Raw genomic sequence first — 27,295 nt, 5'->3', positions numbered from 1 at the left:
GAGAATGATCAAGGCCTCTAGTGGCCAAAAGACTTAACAGTGGCAGCGCCATTGAAGGCTTCCACCATTTGAATGTAGTCAACTGGGTGGGACTTCCAACTTCATTGGCTGATTCCTCCTGGTGACCCTGTTGGAGGCATGTCCAACTGGGTCATCAGGAGGGATCAGCCAATTGTGAAGTAGAAAATGGACCACTTCAAAATGGAGATAGGATGTGCAGCGCCTTTCAGGCTGTCACAGACACTACAATGGCACAGATATAATAATGAGGCCTCTTTCCATCTCTGTGGATCAGCCAATGAATTATACTTGTGAGCAAACCTTCCGTAACTGCAGGTGGCAGTAAATTGCCAACCGTGGCTTCATACCTGTTCAAACATCCCACTCCAGCTGGCAATATGTACCCTTTCAGTTTGTTTACCATCTCATAGAAGTAGTAGTAGAAGAAGAAGATAGACTACATCAAAATGTCGATGCCCATGCTCTCACAGACACTATACTGGGACAGATACAATGTTGTGTCCTCTATGTGTCTAACTAACTAATGCAGTGAGAAATATTATGCTTTAACCAACATGTTGCAGTAGGCACACTGGTGAGACTGTAGTCCAAACTTTGATTTGGCCTCTTGTCTACACTTTTGCAAGAACTTGAGTTTGTGCACTCCCCTTGATAATTCTGCTATCAATTAAAACTATTTGGGATAACGTTTCCATTTGATTATTATAACCTATAAAGTAATGCGATTTCTTTCTGGAGCGTTGTGTCATAATCAAATGTCTCTGTGCTACCACGTAAATCATCATTGCTGACTCACTCTCTGCCCTTTCTGGCCTCAGCCACTGCAGTTTAATCTAATTCCTAGCATGAATCGGACAGCAATGCCTGGATAGCCCATTTCATCAATGCTATTTTCCCTTTGTGCTCACTTCGTTTAAAGACGTTTTGGAGATTTAATTTAAGACGTTTCCTCTTTGAATGTCTTTAGCATTGATTGTGTCTGTGGGATTGTGAGCCGATAAATCAGCACAACCTACTTTTTCATTTTTTCAAATTGCCGCTGTCTTGGAGCTAGAATTGGGAATATGTACATGTTTGCAGGAAGTTGAAGGTCGCTTCTAGAGCTACTGCTAGCTGTTCTTGTAGACTTCCAGTATTGCGCTAACACTATTAGCCTTGGCTCCAGAAACGACCTTCAACTTTCTACAAACTTGCATTCAGTGACATAAAAATGATTGATGGAGTTTATTACACAATTAAAAGCAGTAGACTGCTCCAGCCAGAGACAACATTACACACATTTAAACATTATCGAGGAGAAAAACACAATGAAGCCCAGAGAATTATTTCCATTGTGGTCCTCATCAAGTTCATTTGACTCTGGGTATGTCGAAAAAAGGTCTTAGTTGCCAAAACGTCGTATTAATGCCTTTAATGACCGCTGATCTGAAAGGTCTTGATAAGAAGAAAGTAATGAGTTGGGTTCACAGGATGACAGAAAGGACAGAAGAACAGTTGGATAACAAAGAAAACACTTTATCACGTACGAACCTTCTTCCTATACGTGCAATGAGTGAAAGCACGACCGTGTTTATCTCAATTCTACAAGGACAACACATATGCATTTTAGTCCAGTGCTGTAGGTTGGTTATCTTTGAACGCGGCAGGTGATCTTCTAAACGCATATACATACGTTTTACACTCCAAATGTCATGGCCTCATGTCCATCGGTTCACCCCTTATAGCCCTATATGGTGCTACCTTGTGGTGTACCGTGGCCAAATTTGAATGCAACAACTAATCATTCTCAATTCAGGAGTCAATCTGATTTATGGGTCATGAGAATAAGAAAGAAAACAGTTATTTTAGCATTAGCATATGTGCTAATGTGCATCTATAGAGCCATGTTTGAGTGCAGCAAAAAATATATAAACCATTAAAGACTGATGTAATGAGTCTAAATACAACATCTTGAGTGGATCTGAAGTATGGTTCATGAGGAGAAGATGATTGCAGATGATTTTGAGCATTAACGTTACATATGCAAAGAAAGAGTTGTTAATAGTTTCCCTTTTTTTATATATCAATACCTTTATTCAGGGTGGTTCATCATATTAGTGATTGCAAGTTTCAAGTTGATAGGGCCCTGGGAAGTGGATTTACAGTGGTTTCAATGGACATGTGAAATCTGATTTTTGATTTGTCATTAACTCAGCCATCTTTCGACCAATCCCTTAGTTTTTCTCAAACTAAGTTAAGACATGTACCTTGGGCCTACATTTCAATTTGGTGTTATTTGGGTCACGAGAATAAGTATTTTAAAGTATATTTTTTTAGCATTTTAGCATATGTGCTAATATGCATCTACTAAAATATTCAGACCTCTTGACTTTTCCACATTTTCTTACGTTACAGCCTTATTATAAAATTGATAAAAACGTTTTTTCCCCTCATCAATCTACACATCAATCTATACCCCATAATGACAAAGCCAAAACAGGTTTAAAAAAATGCTTGCTAGTTTATAAAAAAAAAGCATTTACCAAAGTATTCAGACCCTTTACTCAGTACTTTGTTGAAGCACCGTTGGCACCATACAGCCTCGGCGCTACAAGCTTGGTACACCTGTATTTGGGGAGTTTCTCCCATTCTTCTCTGCAGATCAAGCACAGTCAGGTTGGATGGGGAGCATTGCTGCACAGCTATTTTCAGGTCTCTCCAGAGATGTTCGATCAGGTTCAAGTCCGGGCTCTGGCTCGACCACTCAAGGACATATATATATATATATATATATATATATATATATATATACAGTACCAGTCAAAAGTTTGGACATCAAAACTGAAATAACACATATGTAATCATGTAGTAACCAAAATAGAGTTAAACAAATCAAAATATATTTTATATTAAGTAGCCACTGTAGCCACTGTTTTCCTTGCAGCTTTGCACACTCTTGGCATTCTCTCAACCAGCTTCATGAGGTATTCATTCACCTGGAATACATTTGAATTAACAGGTGTGCCTTATTAAAAGTTTATTTGTGGAATTTATTTCCTTCTTAATGTGTTTTAGTCAATCAGTTGTGTTGTGACAAGGTAGGGTTGGTATACAGAAGATAGACCCATTTCGTAAAAGACCAACTCCATATAATGTCAAAAACAGCTCAAATAAGCAAAGAGAAACGACAGTCAATCATTACTTTAAGACATGAAGGTCAGTCAATGTGGGAAAAAACAGTTTCTTCATTATGATGAAACTGGCTCTCATGAGGACCACCACAGGAAAGAAAGACCCAGAGTTACCTCTCAACATCAACTGTTCAGAGAAGACTGCGTGAATCAGTCCTTCATGGTCAAACAAACCACTATTAAAGGACACCAATAAGAAGAAGAGGCTTGCTTGGACCAAGAAACACGAGCAATGGACATTAGACAGGTGGAAATCTGTCCTTTGTTCTGATGAGTCCAAATTTGAGATTTTTGTTTCCAACCGTCGTGGGTATGACGTTACAAGCTTGGCACACCTGTATTTGCTGCATCTGTGAGACGCAGAGTAGGTGAACGGATGATCTATGCATGTGTGGTTCCCACCATGAAGCATGGGGGAAGATGTGTGATAGTGTGGGAGTGATTTGCTGGTGACACTGTCTGTGATTTATTTAGAATTCAAGGCACACTTAACCAGACTGGCTACCACATCTTTCTGCAGCGATACACCATTCCATCTGGTTTGCAGTTAGTGGGACTATCATTTGTTTTTCAACAGGACAATGACCCAAAACACACCTCAAGCCTCTATAATGGCTAGTTGACCAAGAAGGAGAGTGATGGAGTGCTGCATCAGATGACCTGGCCTCTACAATCACCCGACATGAACCCAATTGAGATGGTTTGGGATGAGTTGGACTGCAGAGTGAAGGAAAATCAGCCAACAAGAGCTCAGCATATGTGGGAACTCCTTCAAGAGCGTTGGAAAAGCATTCCTCGTGAAGCTTGTGGCTACTTTGAAGAATCTCAAATATATTTAGATTTGTTAAACACTTTTTTGGTTACTACATGATTTCACATGTGTTATTTCATAGTTTTGATGTCTTCACTATTATTTTACAATGCAGAAAATAGTCAAATAAAGAAAAAACCCTTGAATGAGTAGGTGTGTCCAAACTTTTGACTGGTACTGTAGCTAATTCCACTTTGACATTATGGGCTATTGTGTGTAGATCAGTGACACAACATATAAATGGAATCCATTTTTAATTCAGGCTGTAACAAAAAAAAATTGGAAAAAGTCACGCGGTATGAATATTTTCTGAAGTCACTGTATTAGCCCAAAACATGATAGATTTCTGAAATAGTCAGATGTGTCCATATCACACAAAAGTTAATTGTCATTTGGGTACATTTAGGAATATAATAATGGTGTCCCAGTTTATCAAACCTGCTATCCCAGTCTACCAAATGCATTCTGAAAATATGGTTTTGACTCAGTGTACACAAATAGGTGTGACATGCCTCATGTGAATATGTTAACATTAGCTTTTTTGTATGATTAGGAAACATCTTGAGGACTTCAGAAATGTATCTTGTGTCAGGCTAACAGTATATCGATCAAATCAATCAAATGTATTTTTCAGCAGATGTTACAAAGTGCTGATGCAGAAACCCAGCCTAAAACCCCAAAGAGCAGGCAATGCAGATGTAGAAGCACGGTGGAAAAACTCCCTAGAAAGGCAGGAACATAGGAAGAAACCGAGAGAGCAACCAGGCTCTGAGGGGTGGCCAGTCCTCTTCTGGCTGTGCCGGGTGGAGATTATAAGAGTACATGGCCATTAAGGCCAGATCGTTCTTCAAGATTTTCAAATGTTCATAGATGACCAGCAGTGTCAAAGAATAATCACAGTGCTTGTAGAGGGTGCAACAGGTCAGCATCTCAGGTGTAAATGTCAGTTGGCTTGTCATAGCCGACCATTTAGAGGTCAGAACAGCAGGTGCGGAATAGAGGGAGAGCGAGGGAGAGAGAGAGAGAGAGAGAGAGAGAGAGAGAGAGGGAGAGAGAGATGGGAGAATTAGAGGGAACATACAGGACACCAGATAAGAGTACATGGCCATTAAGGCCAGATCGTTCTTCAAGATGTTCAAACGTTTATAGATGACTTGCAGGGTGAAATAATAATCACAGTGGTTGTTGAGGGTGCAACAGGTCAGCACCTTAGGAGTAAATGTCAGTTGACCTTTCATAGCTGAACATTCAGAGGTCGAGACAGTAGGTGTGGTAGAGAGGGAGAGAGAGAGGGAGAGAGAGAGAGAGAGAGAGAGAGAGAGAGAGAGAGAGAGAGAGAGGAGAATTAGTGGAAGCATACAGTACTTAAGATCACACAGGACACCAGATCAGACAGGAGAATTACACCAAATTGGACAGACTGACCTTAGCCCCCAGCACGTAGACTATTGCAGCGTAGATACTGGAGATATCAACAACAGACCACCAACTTACTACCTGTGACAAGACTGAGTATTGCCCACAAAGATTTTCCTCGCCACACAAGCCTGAGGGGGAGCAAAACCAGACAGGAAGATCACGTCAGTGACTCATCCCACTCAAGTCGAGTATAGCGAAAAAATCCTGTCATCACATGAAGCACACCTCCTAGGGACGGCATGGAAGAGCACTAGTAAGCCAGTGACTCAGCGCTCATAATAGGGTCAGAGGCAGAGAATCCCAGTGGAGAGAGGGGAGCCCAGCCAGGCAGAGACAGGGTGGTTCGAGATGAGTCTTCAGTAAAGACTTAAAGGTAGAGCCCGAGTCTGCGCCTCTCACGTGGATAGGCAGACCATTCCATAATAATGTAACTCTATAAAAGGAAGCCCTGCCTCCAGCTGTTTGCATAGAAATTCTAGAAGCAATTTGGAGGACTTCGTCTTGTGATCATAGCGTACATATAGGTATGTACGGCAGTGCCAAATCAGAGAGATAGGTAGGAGCAAGGTCATGTAACGCTATGTAGGTTAACAGTAAAATCTTTAAACCAGCCCTAGCTTTAACAGGAAGCCAGTGTAGAGAGGGTAGCTCTGGAGTATAATGATCACATGGTTCTAGTCAAGATTCTATCAGCCTTATTTAGCACTAACTGAAGTTTATTTGGTGATTTATCCATGTAGCCGGAGAGTAGACCATTGCTGTAGCCTAATCTAGAAGTGACAGAAGCATGCCCTTGAAATGTTTTTAGGGATGTTCGTCAAAAGAGAGATCAGGGTCAAGAGTAATGCCAAGGTCCTTCGCAGTTTTGTTTGGGATGACTCTACAACCGTCAAGATTAATTGTCAGATCAAACAACACATCTCTTTGTTTCTTGGGCTCTAGAACTAGCATCTCTGTTTTCTCCGAGTTTAAAATGAAAACATTTGTCGCCGTCCGCTTCCTTATGTCTGAAACACAAGCTTTCAAGGTAGACAATTTTGGGACTCCCCCATGTTTCATCGAAATGTACAGCTGTGTGTCGTCTGCATAGCAGTGAAAGTTGACATAGAATATACAGTGAAAACAATAGTGGCCCTAACACTGAACCTTGACGAATAACAAAACTTACCTTTGATTTGTCAGAGGACAAACCATCCACAGAGACAAATGTATATTTTTCCGACAGGTGAGATCTAAACCAGGCAAGAACTTGTCCGTGTCGACCAATTAGGGTTTCCAATCTCACCAAAAGAATGTGGTGATCGATGGTGTCAAAAGCGGCACTAACGTCGAAGAGAAGTAGGACAGATGCACAGCCTTGGTCTGATGCCAGAAGAAGGTAATTTACTACCTTCACGAGTGTGGTCTCAGTACTATGATGAGGTCTAAAACCAGACTGGAGTGTCTCGTGTATATTATTCGTCTTCAGGAAGGCAGTGAGTTGTTGTGCAACAGCTTTTTCTCAAATGTTTGAGAGGAATAGGAGATTCAGTGTACTGTAGGACAATGTTATTTTTTTTTCCAGGTCAAGGTTGGGCTTTTTCAGGATAGGCTTTATTACTGCCACTTTTAGTGAGTTTGGTACACATCCAGAGGACAGGGAGCCGTTTATAATGTTCAACATAGGAGGGCCAAGCACAGGATGTAGCTCTTTCAGTAGTTTAGCTGGAACAGGTTCCAGTAGGCAGCTGGAAGGTTTAGAGGCCATGATTATTTTCGTGAATGTGTGGAGAGATACAGGATATTAAACACTTGAGTGTTTCCATTGATCCTAGGTCCTGGCAGTTCTGTGCAGACTCAGGACAACTGAGTTTTAGAGAAATATTCAAAGAGGAGTCTGTAATTTGCTTTCTAATGATCATTATCTTTTCGTCAAAGAAGTTCATGAACTCATCTCTGCTGAAGTGAAGGCCATCCACACTTGGGGAATGCTTCTTTTTAGTCAGTTTTGCGACAGTATCAAAACTAAATGCTGTTTGATCGAGCAGCAGTGAGGGCTTTTCGATATTGCACGTTACTGTCTTTCCAAGCTTGTCGTAAGACTTCCAGTTTGGTGGAGTGCCATTTCAGTTCCAATTTTCTGGAAGCTTGCTTTAGAGCTCGGGTGTTTTCTGTTTACCAGGGAGTTCGTTTCTTGTGACAAATGTTTTTTGTTTTTAGAGGTGCGACTGCATCTAGGGTGTTACGCAAGGCAAAGTTTAGATCCTCGGTTTGGTGGTTAACTGATTTTTGTACTCCAATGTCCTTGGGTAGGTGGATGGAGTCTGAAAGGGCATCTAGGAATTTTTAGGTTGTCCGAGAATTTATAGAGTGACTTTTGATAATCCTTAGTTGGGGTCTGAGCAGATTATTTGTTGCGATTGCAAACGTAAGATGTTGGTCCGATAGTCCAGGATTATGAGGACAAACATTTAGATCCACCATATTTTTTTCCTATGGGACAAAACTAGATCTATGTTGGATACATATCAAAAGATGTAACAGAAGATGAAAATGAACAAACTCTTTGTTCAAACTCTTTAGGGACTATTGTGTCCAAAGACCACATTCGGAGTGAATCTAACTTTCAGTCCATGAGAAGATGATTCTTTATGATTCTTTTAAGCATTAGTGTTACATAGTCAAAACGTGAATTGATAATATTCCGTTTCAGTTCCATTCTTTTTGACGAAGTTGCTCATGGCCTCTAGTTTCTGTGTGCCGAATTAGAAAAAAGGTTACCAATCTATGCTTTGGTTATTTGACCATGTCAAAAAAATGGAGATTTCAGATAATAATAATTGGTGAACCCCTAATTAAACACTATTAATTCATAGCACTGGGAGCTAGCCAGACAAGGCCTTTAAGGGGTATTTTTAGCACACCGGTGGTCACTGGCTTTGTACTGGTGTCCTACTGTCAATAAATAATTTGTTTTCTTTCCAGGACAGCTTTGCTCCCGCAAAACTATAAATGTTTCACTGCTCTCTATCTTTAACGATAGCTGTTCCAAAGTGTGTAGTTCATTAAGCGTCTTAAGTGCTTGTGGTTAAATTTTAGATCATTCCAAGGCAACATCAACCACACTGTTTTACCTGTGCTTATGACACATTTATGGTTATGAACCATATCAGTTACCCAAGTTTGTTTATTCATGAGTTAGAATTGGTGGACCCATGATTTTTTCCCTGGTTTAGCCATAGCAGGCCCTTAAAAAGATAGTGGAGTGTAATTGCTAGTCAAGAAGGAGCACCTTCCCCTCTCCAAATGGATTTAAGAAGGGAGAGCAGAGCGACTTGTGAATTAGGCTTGAAAGGGTTCATTTAGGCCTGTACCATCAACCGTATCCAGTGCAAACAAGGGCCTCCTGTTGTCGACTTCCACTGTTCCCTGAATAATTGTCTTTCGGTCAGCTCTTCAGTGTACACAAAATGCTTATTCTTCTGCAGTTTCCCAAGCTTTTCCACACTCCCTTATTTTGCCTTGAGAAAGCGCTGACCTTAGCCGCTCGGGCACTGTGTGTGTGTGTGTGTGTGTGTGTCAGTGTCCCATGCTCTTGGCGACATGCCACTCCCTATTCACTACACTGGGATCTTTCAGCCAGGGAACTGAGGCAACTTATCCGCCATCTGCGTGGGACATCTCCAAGCACATCTACGTATATTAAGATCAGAACATCAATAGCATTCCAAAGACAATAACAGTTTAGGCTAACCCTGAATTAAGTAAATCACCTTTTTATGTTTAAGGGGTGTTTACTGTAGGCTACTCCTGTCCTGTTGAAGGGTCTTTCACACAAAGCCTACTGCTCATCTCTGTAGGGCTTGCTGTATCATTGGGGAGTACTGGTTGGCCATCACTCACTATCCAGAGTAAATCTATCTGTGGCTGTAGCCCTCTTTAAAGCTCTCTGGCCGTTCTCATGCTTTGACACTTAACAGTAAACTGGCTAATGTGATTGTGCACATTTGTTATTGCTTTGAAGTGAAGTAGACTATGGAGATAATTGAATGGTCATTTAGCGACAACTAGACCTATTATAAGGATAGCCTAGATCCTGTTGAAAACAGCCTCCAATGATGCATGGACCCTATATATACACATCCTTCATTTGTGCCCATCAAATGTCTTAAAACATCATCAGTTAGAATGACTATGTGGTTCAAGTCGTAGATAGTCAAGGGCCCCTTGATGATCTCTCATTACTTATGTATGTGTCATTAAGACGGTCACCATCAGATGGCACCAACCACCCAACCACTAATGTTGGGTATTCAAAGCAATTATTGACCGAGTCACTTTGTACATTCAGCTGGCAGTGTAGATGATAACAACAGGCCCTTCACTCTTCACCAGGTGCCAACAATGTAGAAACGACCTGCAGATCGCTTCATTCTGGAGGGAGGGAGGATGATTCAAATTCAGCACATGTCTCGGGGTCACTGCTGCTCTATGCTAATGAGCACAGAGCGCTTCAAGAGCCCTCTGTTCTGTCCACGGGTCGCGGCGCAGCACGTGGCAACGGAGATACTAGGCCTACTGGTTGCCAGGGGCGTCAGCGTAAGCAACAAGTCCATCCCTGCTCTCACAGAGAAGGGAGAGAAAGAGAGGGGGAGAACTGGGGTCACTAAAATTGGCTCATTATATTTCAGGCATGAAGCGGACACATTGTCCTGTAGTCTTGGTTCCAACGGACGCGCGGACAGGAACTAGATGGACAGTGGAAAATATTTACTGGAACTAGTGCCAAAATGCAAAAAGACGCAACCCACACTTCTCTTTCATTTTATGCTTCTCATCCATTTGTATAACATGTATTCAATGTCAAGATGGCTACATACAACGCTACCTTTATGCACATACAGGAAACTGGATGCTTTGGGTAGTTGACGTGACACCCCTTTTTTTTACCATGATGTCAAACACAAATATAACAAATTAAATTGGCTAAAATTACAATAGCCTATAATACTAAAAGATCATTTGGATCATTTGTAAATTCATGCATTATTTGTTTAACAATTTTTTTACCAAACTTGACAATTGTCCAATGGTGTGACTGTCCCAGGTAAGGTTTTGGAACATTGAACTTAAGTAAATTATATTATTTTAAATGAATAACATTCCCTTCACCATTTCAGTTGCCATTTTATAGTTATATTTCAAGAGAGTCTATTCATGACATTTCCAAATAGTTCTGATTGATAACATTTTGACCCTAAAAGTAATGTCCACTTGGTGTGTGACACAATTCTGTGATTTAACAAGTCAGCATTTGGGCACCATTGCACCGGGGAGGGTTCTCTTGCAAGACAGAAGTACAGAACAGATGGCTGGAGCACATGGCATGAACAGGTTGTAAGCTTTATAAGAAATATTTAGCAAAATATTGCACTTATCTGCCATTGTCATAAAAGGGTACATTTCTTAGTGTGACAGTTTTTGAATGTACAGTACCAGTCAAAAGTTTGGACACTGTAACGGTTCTCTTGCGGTGAATGAGAGGCAGACCAAAATGCAGCGTGGTTTCTATTCATGGTTCTTTAATAAAGCAACTCCACATGAACAAACTAACAAACAAACAAAACAAAACAAAACAAAACAAAACAAAACAAAACAAAACAAAACAAAACAAAACAAAACAAGAAAACCTAAACAGCCCTATCTGGTGCAAACACAGAGACAGGAACAATCACCCACAAAACCCAACACCAAACAGGCTACCTAAATATGGTTCCCAATCAGAGACAATGACTAACACCTGCCTCTGATTGAGAACCATATCAGGCCAAACACAGAAACAGACAAACTAGACACACAACATAGAATGCCCACTCAGATCACACCCTGACCAAACAAAACATAGAAACATACAAAGCAAACTATGGTCAGGGCGTGACAGACACATCTACCCATTCCAGGGTTTTTCTTTATTTTTACTATTTTATACATTGTAGAATAATAGTGATGACATCAAAACTAAGAAATAACACATATGGAATTATGTAGCAACCAAAAAAGTGTTAAACAAATCAAAGTACATTTTATATTTGAGATTCTTCAAAGTAGCCACCCTTTGCCTTGTTTGCAGCTTTGTACACTCTTGGCATTCTCTCAACCAACTTCATGAGGTAGTCACCTGGAATGCATTTCAATTAACAGGTGTGCCTTGTTAAAAGTTAATTTGTGGAATTTCATTCCTTCTAAATGCGTTTTAGCCAATCAGTTGTGATGCGTGAAATTAGGGATGGTATGCAGAAGATAGCCCTATTTGGTAAAAGACCAATTCTATATTATGGCAAGAACAGCTGAAATAATCAAAGAGAAATGACAGCCCTTCATTACTTTAAGACATGAAGGTCAGTCAATCCTGAAAATGTCAAGAACTTTAAAAGTTTCTTGAAGTGCAGTCACAAAAACCATCAAACACTATGTTGAAACTGGCTCTTATGAGGACGTCCACAGGAAAGGAAGACCCAGAAATACCTCTGCTGCAGAGGATAATTTCATTTGAAGTACAAGCCTCAGAAATTACAGCCTAAATAAATGCTTCACAGAGTTAAAGTAACAGACACATCTCAACATCGATTGTTCAGAGGAGACAGCGTGAATCAGGCCTTCATGGTCTAATTGCTGCAAAAACACCACTATTAAAGGACACCAATAATAAGAAGAGACTTGCTTGGGCCAAAAAAACACAAGCAATGTACATTAGACCGGTGGAAATCTGTCCTTTGGTCTGATGAGTCCAAATTTGAGATTTTGGGGCATGGCACACCAAATCCAATTTATTGGTCACATACGCGTGTTTAGCAGATGTTGGTGCGGGTGTAGCGAAATGCTTGTGCTTCTAGTTCCAACAGTTCCGACAGTGCAGCAATATCATGCACAAAGTAGATGTCCTAACCGACTTGCCGAAACTATAGTTTGTTAACAAGAAATTTGTGGAGTGGTTGAAAACTAGTTTTAATGACTCCAATCTAAGTGTATGTAAACTTCCAACTTTTGCAACTCTCATGTACGGCACTCGAGTGGTGTGGTCAGCATTGTTAGATATAGTAGAATAGTAGAGAATACAGTATATACATATGAGATGAGTAATGCAAGACGTGTAAACATTTTTAAAGTGACATTATTAAAGTGACTAGTGTTCCATTTATTAAAGTGGCCAAGCTGGTTGAAATGAATGCCAAGAGTGTGCAAAGCTGTCATCAAGTCAAAGAGTGGCTACTTTGAAGAATCTCAAATATAAAATCTATTTGTTAAACACTTTTGGTTACTACATGATTCCATATGTGTTATTTCATAGTTTTGATGTCTTCACTATTATTCTACAATGTATAAAATAGTCCAAATAAAGAATAACCCTTGAATGAGAAGGTGTGACCAAACGTTTGACTAGTACTGTATATATAACATTATTTATTTTTTGGACAATTGAAGTATAAAAAACAATGGAAACATGTTGTGGATGGCTGCATTGTCAAATGAGTGGCTGTACTGTAAGACCCAAAAAACAATAAGACCCAAAAATGGACCATACGGCCTGAGATTTCCAACAGTGTGACCGCTTTGTTTGCTTGGTGTGAAAGGAAGTTGGTGTCACACCAGAGGAAATAGCTGTCAATCCAGGGGACATAACCAATTAATAAAATAAATCTGTATTCTGTTGCAATTTTTATCCTTTTAAGTGGTTCTGAGTGCATTATTTATGTATTCATTCACCCACGCCTGGTTTCTCACTCTTGGCAGGTGAACATTGACCTCTGGATCTGTCTCTGCCCTCTGGGTAGAGTCTAGTTATTTTACCTGGCCCCAGTGATGGTGCAGGCAGATATTGGGGGCTGGCTGTGGTGCTCCTATTCCTGGTTCTCACTGCCTGCATTAGACCATCCATCCCCTTGGTCCCTCTCTGTCTATCCTACCAGTGTCACTCCTCCTGACCTATTGGCCTACGTGATCCACCTCGGGAGGGCCCCCGTCAGCTTCCCCCTTGCACTCCAATATACCCGGCTGGCCTCATTCCGAGCAAGACCCAGTCAACCCGTCTGTCTCATGGTCCTCTGATTGCGTTCAGGTGTGGGGCATGGCACGCCTACGCAACATTGCCTGCGGGGGGGGGGGGGGGTTATACTCCATAAACTCTCCAATAGAACACCTCCTGAGTGGCTTCAGCTGTGGGTTGTTTGGGGCCTACCACTCGGTTGCCCACACGTGAGCTTGGGTGTCCTCCATCACTGTTTTTATTTTTTTGTCCACTGCAGACAGCTATACTGCCCTGCCAAGCAAGAAGGCAGTAACTTCTCATTTGGTCGAAAATTAGTCATTTTTTCTACATTACATGCAAGCTTAATCATGTGGACAAGTATCCTGCCTCTATTGGTGTTGTGTTTTGGACAAAATGGGGGTCATGTTTGCAGTAACTGCATAAGGTTACTGTGAAACCAAGGTAAATAAAAGCCATTTTTCTCAGTTACATGATATGAGCAGTTACTGCCTTTTTGCTTGGTTGGGCAGTATATTGGTCCGCTAATACAGGACTAGCAAAGGCACAGTGCACTACTTTTGTGAAGAGAGAATTTTTTTAAATATTTAAAATAATTTATTTTAGGTGGTACTGCAGCATTTCTCAGCACCTCTACTCCTGCGGCTATGCAGACGTGGGTGCTCTCGCTTTTGGCACAGGCTTATCATTGGAATGTGTGCCTTATCAACTTTAAATGGGAGTTTCTGTGCTGACCATGCGTAACGGGAATCAGGGTTAGATTTCGCAGTGGCTACCACATCCAAGGGAGGTAGCAGGCACACAAATGATCCACTCCTGCTTCAGGGAGGTAGCGGCGAAAAAATAACAAAACAGGACTCTTTTGTGTTCCTGCAATTGGAACGAGTAGGCTTCACTTCAAATCCTTTAATGAGGATCCATTACGGATGTTTAGAACGGATGTTTGAAGAATTTTTACAGTGGTCAGAAACTTCTGAATGTGTCATTAGTTATGTTTAAACAGTACACTTTGACTGTCTTTTGTGTATTGTCCATCGGTGGGACGTAATGTCTTATGGGGTGAAGCCAATAGCCCAAATTAAAGGAAAAAAACTTGTTGTCTTGGACAAAATGTTAAAATAATTGTTAAGCATGAAGCAGATAACATTATGGTAATACATAAAGTAAGATCATTGCTTTTTAATCAAGGTTTAGTGTAATCACTGTGAATCTTACCCAAAATGTAATAGCAAGACACTTGGTTATCATCAAGAACATCGTGTTTTTCATTTGAAAAAAAACCCCAACAACATTATTGTCTATTTGGGAATCAATAAACCTTTACATTAACCTAAATTATAATGTAACAACAGAGGGCAAAGTCAAGGCACTAATGCATGAAACTCTTAATTAAATTGGATATAAACTCAAAATTGAAGGTGACCATATAACATTTTGAGTTGCTTTGACAGAGTTTATTTTAACTAGGCTGTAGTTTTTTTTATTTTTTATTTCATTTTAGAGGAAATGATTTGTTCACTTTTGTTATGGCTATATGGCAACTACAGTTGACCGTATAATGAACCGGTGGAATCTGTGTAGTCGTCCAGTTTAATTGTAAATGCGCATACGCAGTGACACACACAGACACGAGACGGCCAAAGCTGGAAGAAATGATGTCATGTCCTTTCGTGTACACGCATAATCAAACGATTTTAAACGTCCAATCGTCAGCTGCGGTCCGGCTATGTAAGAATAGCACAGCATAAACACCACATACTTTGCCACCCGTTTGGCCACTCTCAAACTTTCGTGTATTTTCTTCTCTCTCCGATTTGTTTTGCACACCGGCCTGATTGGATTCTGTTAGTAAATACATTCTCCACTACCATAATAAGTGGTCTCCTAATTGCGCTGAGGTAGTCCCATAGAAACTATTTCAGTTTTCCCGACCAGTTACAGACAGTGCAGACTATGGCCGATAGCCTACTTAATTGGCACAGCGGCGCTTTGATCTATACCGGATTAACCGAGGCCCGAAACGGGGGTTAGGCCCATTATTCTATTATAGAGTCTAGTTGAATTACACAATATCTAATTTCATGGTCAAATAGGCGAGAGAAATGATTTGAAAAGAGGTTCAATATGCCCATTTTTTTTATAGGCTATCAAAAGCCTGCTCATGCAGTTACACTTTTCTACAAAGGTAATTAAAACAGTATAATTTTAATCAATACCTACCTACTCCTTTGTTTAATGGCTCTGTGAGATGGTGAGAGACAGAAAGGAGAGGACAGGCATTCCAGCAACGATGGGAACCCATAGGAACCGTCCAGGAGTGCAAGCGCACAGACCGCGTGCACATAAAAAGAGAAGACGGATATCCCCTGCCTGAGGACACACCCTCCTCGCCCCCCACACACACAGCCTCTCGTCACTGGCTGGCATCCTTGTTCGCCGAGTTCTTTCCCACAGCCGATACGCACAGAGCCTTGCCCAGGACCTGGGTGATTCGGATCCGTAGCCCTGAGCGAAGTGACCATACCGGGTTGGAAAGCCTACGGAAAGAGTGAGGGACGCAGCATGCAGTGGATAAACAAGAGAGAGTAGAGTCTGGATTGGAAGAGAGGGAGATCCTATTTCATGTGGGTATCAATTTGAGTCCGTGGCGCAAAGAAGGAAAGGGTGTATGCGTATGGGTTTAGTTTGAAGGGCGAGTGCGTTGCGCATAGGGAGAGTGTAATTGGGATGAGAGCTCAAGTCAGGGAGCCAGCAGGTCTGACATTCAAAGCCTCTTAACGGCAGGTGGAGGGAAGATCGACCTGGTGGAGTGAGAGTGTTTTTTTTCTGAGGAGGAGAGACCCACCCTGGACACCGCACCAAGAGGGAGAAGCCGGGGAGAGGGGTCGAGGCGGGGCGGGCAGGCAGGAGGAACTCCACAAGGGGAACAATACAAGTTAGGCAATAATGCTTTCTCTCAAGCCTAGTACGAAACGATGAACTGGCGCTTAAAGATAGCCGAGAAAGGGATATTATAGAGAAGAGGGGATACTGCCTCGTTGTTTGTCCTCGATCCTGTGACGTTGAGATGGAGAGAGAAAGAGCGCACGGACGAAATCCGGTTGATTGCTGCAGCGGAGGTGCGAGGAGCTGCGCCAGGACGGAGATGAGGAGAGATCGGCGCTGGAGACAGCAGTGGACCGTGATTTTTCTCATCGCCCTCGCTCTGCAGCCGCAGGTAAGCCGCACCGATTAAGCGCTATTTTTGGCCGTTGTTTAAACCTGCCCTGACTTTTACAGTCGGTGTTTTCTTCCCACATAGTCAATCATTTTGCCCACATTCTATTTCCCTGTTTATCTGGTCAATATGTCTACCGTTGCTTCTAATAGCGCGGTGCCCACCTGTTGTTGTGCGTCTTAATTGTTTGGTCATCCACTTGTTGCTCCATGGGCGTGTCCTTTCCTCTATAGGCTACATGATCAAACCTTCACCAAGCATGACCTTTCATTACACCAATGTTTGCTATTGGCATTCGAAGACTATTACACTGCAATTGATTTGTTTTCCTGTTGAAGAATGCTAGAAGACCCATCCACGAGGTGCATTGTTTAAACCAGAACCTGCAGAGGGAAATGTTCTGAACACAGTCTCCTGTGGGCTCTAATGGTGTAAAAATACATCCTTTATGGGAGATAAACAAGCTAAACGTTATGGTGTCTGTGGATGGAGTAAGGCTGTCTTCTATGTGTTTACTACTACAGTACACGCAAAAGTCAACCTTGTGAACATTATGAACACGATCACACGATGAAAGGGGATTCACGGGAATTGTTGGTCAGTCTGTGTGTGTGTGTGTGTGTGTTGCGTGGGTGTACTTGTAATGTGTGTGTGTGTGTTTATTCACGTGTCTTACAGTCAGTGCCTCCCTTCCTTTCTTCACACAAATGTAGTCCATCCTCTCTCTCTACAGTATGTAAAAGCTCTGCAGACGACCAGGAATAGTCCAGCATAGTATACATCTAAATCAAATCACATTTTATTGGTCACGTACACGTGTTGACCCGTTCGTCTTGTCTTGTCAGGTCTTACCAGCGTCTTATTAAATTATTGCGTCTGAGCTTCCTCGAGTGTGCGGCTCTCCTTTCATTTCTCGAGTGTTCTACGTCACCAGCCAGCACCTCGCCTAAATAGGTGTGCATTTCTTTCGCCTCCACATACACGTGTTTAGCTGATGTTATTGCGGGTGTAGCGAAATGCTTGTGTTTCTAGTTCCAACAGTGCAGTCATATCTAAAAAGTCACATCTAACAACTTCACAACAATACACACAATACACACACACATCCAAGTAAAAGTGGAATTAAAATACATAAATATATGGACAAGCAATGTCAGAGCGACATAGACTAAGATACAGTAGAATAGAATACAGTATATACATATGAGATGAGTAATGCAAAATATGTAAACATTATTCAAGTGATTAGTGTTTCATTTATTAAAGTGGCCAGTGATTTCAAGTCTATGTATATAGGCATCAGCCTGTAATATTCTAGTGATGGCTATTTAACAGTCTGATGGCCTTGAGATAGAAGCTGTTTTTCTGTCTCTCGGTCACAGCTTTGATGCACCTGTACTGACCTCGCCTTCTGGATGATAGCCGAGTGCATGCAGTGGCTCGAGTGGTTGTTGTCCTTGATGATCTTTTTGGCCTTCCTGTGACATCGGGTGCTGAAGATGTCCTGGAGGATAGGTAGTTTGCCCCCGGTGATGCGTTGGGCAGACTACACCACCCGCCGGAGAGCCCTGTGGTTGCAGGAGGTGCAGTTGCCGTACCAGCTGGTGATACCGCCTAACAGGATGCTCTCAATTGTGCATCTGTAAAAGTTTGTAAGGGTTTTAGGTGCCAAGCCAAATTTCTTCAGCCTCCTGAATGGTTGAACCATTTGAGTTTGTCACTGATGTGTACCCCGAGGAACTACCTTATAAGCTACCTTATTCAAAAACACAACACTCAAACCCCTATGACCACATAGAAAACCAATTCACATTCAGTCAAATTGGACATAAGCCTGTCACATTCAAGTTTAAGTTCACACAGACCAAGAGGGAAAGCCTGGAGGTAGAGCGCTTGTCTGAATGTGTTCTCTACTCTTCCACTCCCAGACCCACCCCCAGGCTATGGTTGTCGGCCTAAAAGGGCCCCCAACTGGCGGAGTGACACAGCCCTCAGTGCAGGGGCAAGATTAGAACGTTCTGTGTGTGTGTGTGTGTGCATTTATGTGAAATGAGATGCCCATGTGTGTGTGTGTGTGTGTGTGTGCGTACATATGTGTGTGTGTGCACGCGCGCGCGTGTGTGTGTGTGGACTCATGGACTGGGGTGTGTGTGTTGGGCCGGCGGCCACAGCCGTGTAGCACTGGGGCATGTGAATGATCCACATGGATCTCTGCACCCAGCTCTGGAGCTCTTCACTAATATAACATCCCTTCCCCTACTGCAGTACGATGCAGACCTTTCTACTGTGCTGTGGGACATTTATAATGTAGGATCAGCACAGGAGAGTTGATATACTGCATCCATTTCAGCATTGAAGATACTATAACATGTAACAGTAGAGGTCTGGGGATGTGTCAAATTCAGTGCAATGCAGATAAGAGCATTCCGGATGATATATTAATGTTGTTTGATACAGTGTATTATGTTGTTCTGATATTACTCTGTTATTACAGAACAGTCAAGATAGTGCCATATTTAACAGTGTTAAAAGTTAAGTGTTTAAAACCTCTTAAACCCCCTATTTTATTTTTATGAGAACGGTAGCCCCTATCTGCAAAATCAGGGTATCTGCGGAAAGTTTAATAAATTGGCTATTGATCTGTGCCTTAAAATCTTTGGTGTGACTTACTACCATATATGGGCATACAAATGTATAAGGGCAGGCCGAGCCAAATACCTAATTTCAAGATGGCTGTTAACTTCATTCGGGTTAGCTTTGTGAAGCACAAACGAAATAAAGACCTAATACGTGGATTCACACCGAAAGCCGGGACTCCACAGATCATGAGGATGTCTTATTTGCCTACCCGTAACCTACCGTTTTGGATCACCAGCCCCGAGAGTACTTTTTTTTTTTACTCAACGTTTTCACCAATCAGCCATCATTTTACACGGTAAGCTTCCACTTGGTCTGTGCTTGAGCTATAGCGACAAAGGTGGTATGACAATCCTTACGTTGGTAGGAACAAATCTAGCCTATTTCCAATGTTATCTGATGATGTATGACTTGATGGCAACGAATATCGAATATCGACCGAGTGACAATATCTTTGCGCATGAAAAATATGATGAACACATTTGGATATCCCCTGTAATGTCCCACCGACACCACCACAATGTTTGAGAGAGGTTGGTGTTGTAGAACTGTAGTTTATTTTATTTTATTGTGAACAATACCTTTTCAGGCATATCCAGTGCGTGCAAAAACAGTGTAATTACCACATTAGGAGACTTTGGAGATGTTGAAAGGACACTTGAATGTCCCCTGGATACCTCATAACACCACCATGTTTGAGGGAGGTTGTTATGGTAATTGATTGTGTTTTCATACTGAACAAATAGCATTTAGGGATTGCAAATATGTGATAGCACTGGAATGATCTAATTTACACACATATGCCACTTTGGAGAGGTTTAGCGACACTTGGAAACGTCCCTTGTCCACACCTGACATCACTTACTAAAACATCTGTCCATTTCTAGTTGTTAGGTCGATCAATCACATTTTTTTTCTCTGATATTGCTCACATGTTGTGGAAAGCCGTCTGATGTGTTTCCAGCTCTGGGCATCAATAATTCACTTATAGCTTGTCAATGAAAGATTACTTTAAAATGAAAAAAGAAAACTGTTATTTTGTGTGTGCTTGATCTTGTGTATTCTGAACTATGTAACTCCTATCTTCTGATCATTTCCTCGTCTCCCAGATGTCTTCTTTAAAATACGTTTTGGCGTGTCAGAATCATGTAATTACACACGAATAGCAGTTACTTTAGAGTATGTCTATTTAGGCGAAAATCTACATTTTGCCATTACATCTAAGAGGTTTTAACAATAGCGTTAGTAAGTGTACAATCCAACTGGGTTCATCCAGGGTCAGGTTGTGGTCCTGGTCTCACCCTGTTTTTGGGTTCATTGGGGACTTAATTACCACAGCTCTCCATGGTGATGCTCGAGGCTGAGCACTTGGAGCGGTCAGATGGAGCGCTGAAACCCAGGTATGCCCGGAATGGCTGAGAAGGGGGGGGAGAGGAAGAAAGGAGGATGCAGAGTGATGAGTGGGCCTGTATCTCCACAGGCTGTTTGATGTAGGAGAGTTTAGCCCCCTAGCCCAGGGACAGGGGCAGGTGAGGGACAGAATACAACAGCACAATGGGCTGACTTACCAGCTATTCTTCTAACTGGCTTTAGTCACGTTGTCAAGACTATTACACCGTTATTCGGTATTGCATAATTTCATTGTGTGTATGTGAGACGTGTGTGTATGTGACATGTGTTTGATGTGTGTGTGTGTGTGTGGTTTGTGCTTTAATAGTGGTTGGAAATCGTAACCATTATTTCCTTGCCATACTACAACACACCAACATACACAAACACACACCTGTCCCTCTGGGGGGCTTGTTAGCTCTACCAGCTTGTCTGTCCCCTTCTGCCCCCAGCTGAGAAGAATATGCTCTGTAGGCTCTGGGAAAAGGGAGAGGGAGAGACGGAGAACGAGAGAGACAGAGAGAGGGAGAAAGAGGGAGAAAAAGAGATGAAAAGAAGAATGGCCGAGAAGAAGAGCTGGTGCAGAGAGAAAGAGCGAGGGCAAGAGTTGCAGCCTGTTCCCAGATAGAGGAGGAAGTGGAGGAGAAGGACCGAGAAACCGTGGCCAGGTTCCCAGTGTCTGAGTCCCACTGGGGAGAGAGGGAGAGAAAAGAAGGGAGGGGTACTGATACAGGAGAAGAAAGAAAGGAAGGCGCTAGGTGGAGAGGTGTAGGAAGGGCATGACACAGGGGAGGGGAGAGGTGAAAGAGGAAGATAAAGAGAGCGAGGGAGGGAGGAGGGTAAATAAGCTAGGAGGGAAAGATGGAGACAGATAGAGGGAGATAAATGGACAGATACGGAGAGAGAGAGGGGGGGGGGGGATTGCTGGAGTGGGGGCGTGTCTCTCCATTGGGATGAAGGGATTTGATTGATGGGGTGTGTGAATCAATGTTGTTTTTCCTTTCTCAATCACCCTCTCTTTATATACCACTTAGAAAAGGATGACAGTAGAGAGAGAGAGAGAGAGAGAGAGAAAATGCTATCCATAGAATCCCATTGCTGGAAAGCACTGGGATGAAATGCGATACTCCACCCATTGATCAGGTGTATTCATCACATTCATTAACGTTTTTTCAACAAACCAGTTGTTTTTGTTTTCGTAGATTCACCCTCTCTTTGGGTGGTATAAATGATTCTGTGTGTGTGTGTGTGAGTTATACCTCATCCTAACTCTCCTGTCTCCCTCTCTCTCCAGGCTGTGTGTGTGTGAGTTATACCTCATCCTAACTCTCCTGTCTCCCTCTCTCTCCAGGCTGTGTGTGTGTGTGTGAGTTATACCTCATCCTAACTCTCTTGTCTCCCTCTCTCTCCAGGCTGTGTGTGCAGTGGGGATGTTTGAGCTGCAGATCCGTCACTTCCAGAACCCCCAAGGTGTGCTGCAGAGTGGAGAGTGCTGTGACCTCCAGGCCACCGAGGGGCAGCGCTGCTCTCTCAGGGACCAGTGTGACACCTTCTTCAAGGCCTGCCTCAAGGAGTACCAGGCCCGCGTCGTCCCCACCGGAGCCTGCACCTTCGGGGCGGGCAGCACCACCGTCCTGGGGGGCAACACCCAGTCCCTCCGTCATCGAGGTCACGACGGAGGAGGGGGAGGAGGAGGGGAGGTCACTACAGGACACATTGTCATTCCCTTCAAATACGCCTGGCCGGTGAGTATAGAAGTGGAGCTACAATGTGGTTACCATGGTAACGTGTTGCGGTTCAAGTAGGTCAACACTCACAGAGACCTGTGACAGTGTTGACACTAGCTCTTAGCATTCAGTCAAGAGGCTTTGCTCCTATTTGCACAAGCTAGTGGCAGTTTTCTGCTCGTCTAAACACGGGCACTGGGTGCGATGCTGAGATGATGCTCTTTCTCCCTCCTCTCTCTCTCTCTCCCTCATTCTCCCTCTGTCTCTCTTTATCCATCCCTTTCTCTCTCTCCTCCTAAACTCTTCCCTGTTGCGTTTTTTTTCTCCGTTAAAGTCCCTGATATCGCTCCTCTCTGTCTGACTTCGTGTATCGACTTACCTGTGTCTGTATCAGATACGGAGTCCAGGCTGGGGGCTACGACTCGTGTACTCATTAAAGAGCAGGCCTATTAATCGCACATTAGACCCATCAATAATCCAATTCTATCTCTCTCGTCTTCCGTCCCCCATAAGGAGGACCCAAACAATACAGGAAGAGGGGAAAATAGAAACAACAAATACAATTAAAGAGTAATTTTGAAGCCTTGAGGTTGAGTGGAGGGCTTGAGGGGGGGATAGAAAAGCCCCCTGACCAAAGACTGTCCAAGTCTGTTGGTTCTGGCTCACATAGGTTTGTGTATTGCTGCTGCTCACAAATATGTTGTTCTATTTGACTGTTACTAAGCCCTGAGATGTTCGCTAGGGGGGTGAGAGGGGGGGAGGTGGGAGGTTTGGAAAGGGACTGGAAAGACATCTGGAGGGGGGTGAACGCTTTTAGCTGGTGGTAGAGAGCACTAAAGTCCTCAACGAGCAGCCCCATTTCCATCCTTTCATTCCGTCCTTCCATCCCTTCATCCACGCCCATTAGAAGTAGTTCCCTGTTTTTTTTTTTTACCATAATTAATGTCTGTTTGCCCGAGTCGTTTCAGGGCCAGAGCCACAGCGAGTATCCCTTTTAGATGACTTGGCACACGCAGGACGACTGATCCACATTGTCTTCCTTCCTGAGATGGGAGCGCTTGTTTATTTCAACGTTTGCTGTCTCAATGCGAGCGGCCTATATTTGATTAAGGTCTGGAATGCTTCGTCTCTGACCTCCTCCGTGAGGTTGAATGGTTATTCATAATGAAAGTATTATAGTAATGGGGAACGAGAGCTGACGGTATGGTTGTAATTATATTCATATTGCCTAGTAATAATGTTTTTAATATTGTGCAAAGCCCTGGTGGAGATTTAGAGGCGGACCGGGAATAAGGCTGGTCATGCTCACCAGCTGGTCTGGTGTTGGATCGCACAGGTCTGTGTGTCCTGGCTTCAGGCATCTGGAACACAGGCGCGCACGCACGCAGCGCCTCCGCGTTTATCCGCCTCACGTTAATCGGTATCAGTCCATTCGCCTGTGGAAGTGTGTCTTCATACACGGTCCGTATCAGTGACTCTCTTCCATGTTGGGGAGGCGTGTGAGTGGCAGGTATGAGTGTGAGAAAATTCTCCAGCAGAAAGTCTTGTCTGGAACAGTTTCAGGACCTGGCCGTGGGGCGGGCTGTGCTGCAGGGGAAGGAGGGGGGGGGGGGGGGGGGGGGGGGGGGGGGACTCCGAGGCAGGCCAGCATCTCTATGGGGATGGCTTTATTTTTTATTTAACCTTTATTTAACCAGGAAGGGCTCATTGAGATTAAAATCTCTTTTTCAAGAGCGCCCTGGCCAAGATAGGCAGCACCAAGTCATTACAAAAAATTACGGACAGACAACATGAAAAACTACAAGTAATCTAGTAAAAACCATTGAATTCACAAGAGTATAAAACAGTAAATTAAAAACATTGACAGGTCTGGGAATCAGCCTCAAAATCCTTCATCAGTGATTTAAAAACACCAATCGGGACAAGTTCTTCCAGTTTAAAAGTATTTTGTAAGGCGTTCCAAGACGATGGTGCAGAGTTCATAAAAGCCCTTTTACCAAATGCAGTTCGGACATTTGGAACAGTTAGCAGGATAAAGTCCAGCGAACGAAGAGAGTACCCACCACATAAAAATGCACAAATAAAAAGGTAGTAAACCCAAAATAGCTTTGTAAATAAAAGTATACCAGTGACTGAGCCTACGAGTGACTAGAGAAGGCCAGCCAACCCTGGTATACAAAGTGCAGTGGTGCGTAAGGGTTTTGCAGTTTAAAATAAATCTCAAAGTGCCATGGTAAAGAGTGTCAATTGATCTCAAACACTGAGCGGAAGCATTCATATATAAAATATCCCCATAGTCTAGTAAAGGCATAAATGTAGCTGATACTAGCCTCCTTCTGACTTCAAAAGAATAACAGGCCTTATTCCGAAAATAAAATCCCAATTTCAGCTTCAAATCTTTTGTAGGTTGTTGAATATGCAATTTAAAAGGGAGGCCGTCATCAATTAAAATTCCAAGATATTTATATGAGGTTACAACCTCAATCTCCTTGCCCGGACAGGTAATAATAGGTGAAAAGTTCAAAGGTCTATTTCTTGCATTAGAAAACACCATTAGTTTAGTTTTCTCAGTATTGAGGATAAGCTTCAATTGACACAAGGTATGTTGAACGGTATAAAAAGCAGTTTGCATGTTCTGGAAAGCTTTTGTAAGAGACGAGGCACAACAGTAAATAACAGTATCATCAGCATAAAAATGAAGTTGTGCATTTTGGACATTTTTGTCTAAATACTTTATATAGATAGTGAATAAGAGAGGACCAAGTACAGAGCCTTGGGGCACACCATTCAAGACAAACAATTTAACAGACATAAGCCCATCAAATTGAGTGCACTGAGTTCTATCAGACAGATAGTTAGCAAACCATGCAACTGCATGCTCCGAAAGACCTGGCCATCTCTGGGAGGTAGGGGAGAGGCCGTAGGGGGGAGACGGGGGGGGGGGGGGGAGGGGTGCTCAGGCAGTATTCTGATCCCTCTGCCCCAGGTGAGGGGGATGAACAGGTGAGCACAGTCATTATGAGGAAAGGTGAGCTCTCTTTATCTCCTGCCCTTGCTCTTTCTCTCCACTCATCTATTCAGGGAAGTGTGTGTGTGTGTTTGTGTGCGCACATGTGTCTCCCAGCCCCTCACTGTCTAATCATATGGACTGAAGTATTTGGCTGCAGTTTGACTCCCAAGTCCAGGGACAGCTAGCGGCCCGGTCTGGGACGTTTTAGCCAAGGCGTTTCCGTTCAGATATAAAATATCAAAGCATTTTAGAACCGTGAGGTCGTCTCTCTCAAGTCGCACGGTCTCTGCTGTTGTTTCCAACCTCATATCTGATTGGTGGAAGAGGGGGGGGGGGGTCTGTGGGGTTTGTCTTTTTGTCGTTGTCTATGTGGCAGAGGAAACTTACACTGTTTCTGAATGAATGGAAGGAGTGAATAGGCGGTACACCAGAAGGAGTTGCCAGGCAGCTCTTAGACAAAGGTGCATTCTAATCTCTCTAATGTCTTGTTCCTCTCAAATGTATTTTTATTTGTATTTAAACCTTTATTTAACTAGGCAAGTCAGTTAAGAATCATATCTCTAGATCTGCTCTGCCTGACTTGAACTTTCGGGCTCCCGTTGACATCAATGTTACAGTATGATGTACACTGAACTGTTTAAGTGGCCTGCTTTGCTGTCTACTCCCAACAACTTCTCCCATCGTGCTGTTGTTGCCTTGGGCTGGCTTTAGAGGAAGGGCTTGGGCTTAGTCTTTTGTTAAGAGTCCTGTGACAAATGACTTTGTGATAGGCACTAAACAAACGGCATTAAAAAGAACGGAACGGGCTGTGGTCCCCATCTCTTCATCTTAGGCCAATCTTAGGTCAATCATTCATAATCCTGACCTCAAGTGTTAAAGCCCCTAAATCTGATTCCAGGTCAGGTTCACTGCCAGAGGGAGAGAGCTCTCAGCTGTCGGGACTCGCGTTCAGAGTGCGTGCGTGTATGTGTGTGTGGTGTGTGTGTTTCGGTAACCATATCATCTTTAATAATACCATTTTTTTTCACTCTCTTTCTTTTCTTTCTTCATTCTCTCCCACCACTTGCCTTATTTGTTCATAAAGTTTACTTAAAAAGACATGCTTGTACAGTATTGTGTTGTATGTTCAGGTTGTAGAGTGAAAGACCTTCCGTGCCACACATACTTGTTTACACGACTAACCTCGTGAATATGGGCCAGTCTTGTGAGGGCTGTAGTACCAGGAACCGTCAGCAGTCAAAGGTCATAGTTGAAATATGTCTCATAGTTCCCAAACTAGGGTTCTCAGGGTTGTCAATAGATGGCCACGCTAGAACGGACAAAGAGGCATATATCCACAGAACTGTTGAGGAAGGACTACTATTTGTTAACTAAGGGTTCGTGAGAGTTAGTGGTTAAAACGTCTAAATATATCAAACTAAAAATGGCCCTGCTGTCAAACACGCAAAGTAGAGGATTTACGCACATGTCATTCAGCCAGTACTCTACTGTGTTCTAGGTTGGTTCTAATACGCTCGGACGCACACACACACACACACACCACGGGTTTACCTGTGCATTGGCGTTGTGTGGGTAGTCAGGCTGGCCCAGTCACCAAGGGGTTATGAGAGGAGAGAGGAGGACAGAGAGCTCACTTGGAGCGTTCTTTCATTTGGGTCGCTCCCTCTCTTTCACTCGCTTTCTCTACTCCTCCTTTGTGCTTTCCTCTCCTTTGTCCGCCACTGACTCTCCCATACACGCTCACCTGTGGGGCTGACATTGGACACACACACACACACACACACACACACACACACACACACACACACACACACACACACACACACACACACACACACACACACACACACACACACACACACACACACACA

At 43.0% G+C, this 27,295-nt stretch overlaps 1 protein-coding gene across 2 annotated transcripts in view; it reads left to right on the top strand.

Annotated features, from left to right (window-relative positions):
* Positions 1-15,813: 15,813 nt before the first annotated feature.
* The window catches only part of LOC109908880 (protein jagged-1b), a 47,991-nt gene continuing 36,509 nt past the window's right edge, over positions 15,814-27,295 (top strand). The window contains exons 1-2 of one of the 2 annotated variants that reach the window (XM_031796116.1): positions 15,814-16,661; positions 22,100-22,432. In XM_031796116.1, the coding sequence (XP_031651976.1) occupies positions 16,512-16,661; positions 22,100-22,432 (483 nt within the window). In that variant the 5' untranslated portion in view covers positions 15,814-16,511. Of the gene's footprint in view, positions 16,662-19,377; positions 19,597-22,099; positions 22,433-27,295 lie in introns of those variants that run through there. The other variant, XM_031796117.1, reaches the window with a different exon arrangement.

Source organism: Oncorhynchus kisutch, linkage group LG18 (assembly GCF_002021735.2).
Source record: "Oncorhynchus kisutch isolate 150728-3 linkage group LG18, Okis_V2, whole genome shotgun sequence".
Classification (NCBI taxonomy): domain Eukaryota; kingdom Metazoa; phylum Chordata; class Actinopteri; order Salmoniformes; family Salmonidae; genus Oncorhynchus; species Oncorhynchus kisutch.
The sequence above is the reverse complement of the archived record's forward strand: the minus strand, read 5'-3'. Positions and strand labels throughout refer to the sequence as shown.